Genomic DNA, 4,953 nt, shown 5'->3' with positions numbered 1-4,953 from the left:
CAATAGCCTTGGGCCCAATATTCTTTTAAATTCCATGAAAGCCACCGACTTTATCTGGAGAAATGCATGGCTTATCCCTTCCTGGGTGTGACCTGTGGGCGCACAGCTCCAGACGCTCATGTGGCCAGTCCTCCACGTTGGCATCCTGGAACGACCCGGCTCCCAGCCCAGCCAGGGGAGGCCTCGCGGGTGCCTGGAGCATGGCACCTGGCCCAAAGCCTTGCCTGCGCCTGTGTGGCCCTCTGTCTCTCTGCCGAGCTATCTCAGCCCCTTTTCCTAACAAAGGATCCAAAGTGTTGGGGCCAGGGGCAAGGGAGAAAGGTTATTTCCGCTTGCTGAGCAAACAGAGCCGATGATAAAACGCCTGCTGGCAGTGGGAACCCTGCATTCTGCAGGCGACCCTGGGGTGCAGCTGAGCTTGGACATGGCAGGCACCCGGCTCCTGGCAGCGGTCCTCGTCCTGGGTCTGTGCACCATGGCGGGGGCCGAGAAACCTTGTAAGTGAATGCCCCTCAGTGACCCTCTGTGACTCAGTGTTCACATCTGGGCACTAGGGTGTCTGGGCCAGAGAGCTCAGAGGGCCTTCCAGAGCCCCACATGCAGTGGGGTCATGTATGTTCCCCTCAGTGGGTCTCTGGTCTTGGGGGGAAATGAGTTAACTTGAGGGAGGAAGCAGCTGGAAGGCACCTAAGGTTTGTGGTGTCAGCCACGGCCAGCCCTGTTCATGGTCACACTTGCTTTCCTGCTGTTCAGGGAGGACACCTGGGGTCTGTGAGACCTGGGAGAAGGGCCTCTCTCCCGGACAAGGTCGGGATGACCACAGGTGCTGGGGGGCCAGCTTGAGGAGAGGGACTGGGCAGGAGGCCCCACCAGGGACTCCTTGGAGTCCGGCTTTGATGACCTTTCACCTTGACCTCTACCTGGGTCCATCTGTCTACCTCTTTCCAGAAGGTTATTTTATTTTATTTTAATTTAATTTAATTATTTTATTTTATTACAAATAAAACAATTTCAGCAGAGCCTTGTCAAATATGGTGAGATTAGACTTTGCGTCTCCCTGTGTGCACACTGATGGTGCCCTGAGTGCAGGGCAGAGAGGAGGGAGTGGTGACCGTGGGTATCTCCACAGCCCCCTGCCAGTGCTCTCGGATGAACCCCCAAAACAGGAAGAACTGTGGCTTCCCAGGCATCACCAGCGACCAGTGCTTCTCCTCCGGCTGCTGCTTCGACTCCAGTGTCCCGGGGGTCCCCTGGTGCTTCACCCCCCTCCCAATGCAAGGTAACCACAGGAGAGCTGGATCGTCTTCCTGTGCCCGGCTGGCAGCCGGGACCTGGTTAACGGTGCTTGGGGAGAAAACCCCCCCTCACCCCGTGTCCATACTTGGAGCCCCAAATGCCAGCCCTCTGTCCCTCTTGGCAGACATGTGTGGGAACCCAGGTGTGTACAGAACCTGTTTCTCTGTATTTGAAGAAAAAACAACTCTCAGGCCTCTCCTACCTGTAAAAGTGTGGCCTGAAGGAGCCTCTCGGGGGAGGAGACACTAATAGGACATATTGACATGACTGCTCACAGGCCTCAGCGTTAGGAAATGAAGACTCCCAGGCTCACCTGAGAGTGGGTGTATGTCAGCGCATAGGATCAAGACAGAAGGCCATTAGCTCCAAGGCCTGCACACAAGAAAGTTGCGTGTGCTGAGCGCTCCGGTGTGTTTGGAACTCGCACCCCTGGTCCCTTGTCCACACTCCTGGGAATTGAATGGGAGGCTCCTGGGCTCTGAGGCTAGTTTCTGGGCAGGGCCCTCTCCTGAGGGGAAGTGCTGATGGGTTTTAATGCTTGGGCCAAACGCTTTACAGCCTTGAAGGGGGCTCCCCAGCCTTTCTCAGAGTGGTGGTGGGCCAATCCATTGTACAGAGGGGAATACTGAGTCCAGAGAGGAGAAGTGACTTTCTTGAGGCCCCAGTACTTTAGATCTTCTGACCTGTGTGGAGGAAAGGGTGGCCAGCCTTTGGCACCAATGTGTATCCTGTCCTTGGGTGTCCCAGCCCTAGAATTCCTCAGCTGTAAATCCAGCGGTGTCCCGAGGGAGGACGGGAATGGAAGTTTCTAGATAACCAGAGCGGGCCTAACGGAGTCTCTGTGCACTGCTCCTCTCCCTACCCCGGCGATGGCGACCAGACAAAGAGGAGTGTGTCATGGAGGTCTCCGCCCGCGTGAACTGCGGCTACCCGGGCATCAGCCCCAAGGAGTGCGCCTCTCGAAAGTGCTGCTTCTCTGACGCCATCCCCGAGGTGCCCTGGTGCTTCTTTCCGAAGCCCGTGCAAGGTGACGTCACCGCGGGCGAGCCCCGGCTGCTTCCCGGACACGGAGGGTTTCTCGGGAAGGTGGGAGCGGGGCGGGGGACGGCCCCCAGCTGGGCTTCCTGCCCGAATGCCACCGAGCCAGGGCCCCTGAACCCAGGGGTGGCCACTTGGGGGAACAAGTGTGCTGATGGGTGAGCCTGCTTTATGGTGAACAAGTCCAGAATGTTCTCAACAATGGCAGCTTCCTTTAGATAAGCTTATTTTATTTATTTATTTTAAAATACGTTTTATTTATTTTTAGAGGTAGAGGAAGTGAGAGGGGTGGAGAGAGATAGAAACATTGATGAGAGAGTCGTCGATTGGCTGCCTCCTGCACGCCCCCTACTGGGGGTTTAGCCCTCAACCTGGGCATGTGCCCTGACTGCGAATCGAACCAGCGACCTCTTGGTTCGTGGGTCAACTCTCAACCACTGAGCCACACCGGCTGGGCTCCTTTGGATAAGTTTAAAGTCACACAGCATCATGTGTCTTTACGATGGTTTAAAAGCACAACCTTTTCAGCCACACTCTGGATCTGAGCCCACTTTGGTGGCCTTGTCTATTTCTGGATGTTACTAAGTGCCGTCGCTGTGCTGGGTACCGGGGTCAGGGCCCAGAACAAAGGAGACGTGACCCCTTCTCTTGTGGACCTCACTCTCCTCTCACATGTGACCAAGCATGACAGGCTCTGACCACGGGTCCTGCGTCAGTGCCAGTCCAGGAGGGTCCCCCCCCCCCACACCTCTCTGCCACAGTGAGTCTCCTGACACTGAGTTTGGCAAGATAAAGGGAAAGCAGGCATTTTCCAAAAAGGGGAGGAGGGCACCAAGCCTTGGAGAGCACAGCCTGCACTTCCAGAAATTTCCCAGTGTGATCTGAAGGCTCCCCCTTCAATGGGCACAGCCGGGCAGTGGCCCGATGCCACGTGCCCCGGAGCACCCTTAGCTCCCTGACCTCTCACCAGCCGTCCCGTGTTTTACGTTTCTAGACTGTCATTACTGAGGCGCAGCGGCTCCAGAGGACCCACCAGCTCCCGGATGCTCGGAAACAAAGCGAGAGCACTCACCCGCCGGCCGGCGTCGTGTCGCGTCGCCTGAACGCCTGGGTTTTCTTCATCACCTTTACTCTGTCCCGTGGTTTAATATCCAGGGTCTTCAAATAAAGGAAACCCTTAAAGTCTGCTAATTATATTTTGGCTCATTGACACGGAGGTGGAGATAGTTGCGTGTGTGAGTGTGTGTGTGTGAGTGTGCCTGTGAGTGTGTGTGTGTGTGTGAGTGTGTGTGTGTGAGTGTGCCTGTGAGTGTGTGTGTGTGCGTGTGAGTGTGTGTGTGTGAGTGTGTGTGTGTGAGTGTGCCTGTGAGTGTGTGTGTGCCTGTGAGTGTGTGTGCCTGTGAGTGTGTGTGTGCCTGTGAGTGTGTGTGTGTGCCTGTGAGTGTGTGTGTGCCTGTGAGTGTGTGTGTGTGCCTGTGAGTGTGTGTGTGTGTGAGTGTGTGTGTGCCTGTGAGTGTGTGTGTGTGCCTGTGAGTGTGTGTGCCTGTGAGTGTGTGTGCGTGTGTGTGAGTGTGCCTGTGAGTGTGTGTGTGTGCCTGTGAGTGTGTGTGTGCCTGTGAGTGTGTGAGTGTGCCTGTGAGTGTGTGTGTGTGCCTGTGAGTGTGTGTGTGCCTGTGAGTGTGTGTGTGCCTGTGAGTGTGTGTGTGTAGTCCTAATACCTTTCACTTACCGTAACAGCAACAGTTCATGCGATATGTTCGCTGGGCAAGTGTGGCAGCAACGGGGTGTCCCTGTCCCGTGTGAGTGAATTTCGGATCCGCCTGGCTTTCTAGCTCCTACGCCGATCGTTCGCAGGCTCACTCGAGTGGCATTAGCCCTCACGCCCCTTGGTAACGTGTACTTCCAGACTGCAACTGCCGGATCCCTTCGCTCTCACCAAATGCATCACCCCCGCTGTTGAACTGAGCGCCAGGGCCCCCATCACCCCTCAGGACCCCTGTTTTCAGAAGGAGGCCACAGATGGCCTCAAGTCGCCGTCCTGTCTTTATCTTGCTCACGACACGCTCGCGAGCTCCGTAAGTGGGTGGCTGCTGTGGGAGCGCGGGGTCTCGGGAACGCTCGGGGCAGGCGGGCAGTGGGGACAGGCGCAGGCATCTGTGAGTTTCATCACGGGCGCTGTCCCTCTCCGGTCCGTCGACGTGGCGTAGTTCACATGTGCCCCAGCCAGCCAGCCCGGCCATACCCGGGCCAAGCCAGGTCGCCCTCCAGGGGCCTAATGAGTCATTCCTACTGACACCCCAGGACCGAGAGTCGGGGGGGTCCGCTCCCAGGGCCGGTGCACGGCCGTCCTGCCTCTGGGCTTGGCGGGAGCTCCTGGTTCAGGCCACCCGTGGGCATTTTCCGGTGCACAAACCTCCTGTTCTGGGGCTGAGCGCGGTCCATTTGGCAGGAACCTCTGGGCGCCCACACCCAAGGCGTCTTCTCAAAATCCTGTCCTGCCCCCGTCGCACCTCCTCCCCGAGGAGTCTCTGACCCATCAACACCCTCATTTCCGAGCCGATTCCTACCCCGCCCTTCTGATGACTGACTGTGGAGCCTGAAGCCATCTCAGTGGCCTTC

The 4,953-nt window shown here is 57.1% G+C and overlaps 1 protein-coding gene across 1 annotated transcript; it reads left to right on the top strand.

The window, feature by feature from the left end:
• The first annotated feature begins 424 nt into the window (after positions 1–424).
• Positions 425–4,299, top strand: TFF2 (trefoil factor 2). The gene is made up of 4 exons (XM_087817833.1): positions 425–497; positions 1,130–1,279; positions 2,177–2,323; positions 4,241–4,299. The coding sequence occupies exons 1-4, from the start codon at positions 425–427 to the stop codon at positions 4,297–4,299; spliced, it is 429 nt and encodes a 142-aa protein (XP_087673959.1).
• Positions 4,300–4,953: the final 654 nt, after the last annotated feature.

The sequence above is a fragment of the Miniopterus natalensis genome, chromosome 6 (genome assembly GCF_054644295.1).
Source record: "Miniopterus natalensis isolate mMinNat1 chromosome 6, mMinNat1.hap1, whole genome shotgun sequence".
Classification (NCBI taxonomy): Eukaryota; Metazoa; Chordata; class Mammalia; order Chiroptera; family Miniopteridae; genus Miniopterus; species Miniopterus natalensis.
The sequence above is the reverse complement of the archived record's forward strand: the minus strand, read 5'-3'. Positions and strand labels throughout refer to the sequence as shown.

Excerpts from the sequence above, each read along its gene's own strand:
- TFF2 (XM_087817833.1), top strand. The coding sequence starts at position 425 with ATGGCAGGCACCCGGCTCCTGGCAGCGGTCCTCGTCCTGGGTCTGTGC. Across the intron at positions 498-1,129 it reads GGCGGGGGCCGAGAAACCTT|CCCCCTGCCAGTGCTCTCGG; the intron begins GTAAGTGAATGC and ends GTATCTCCACAG. Across the intron at positions 1,280-2,176 it reads CACCCCCCTCCCAATGCAAG|ACAAAGAGGAGTGTGTCATG; the intron begins GTAACCACAGGA and ends GATGGCGACCAG.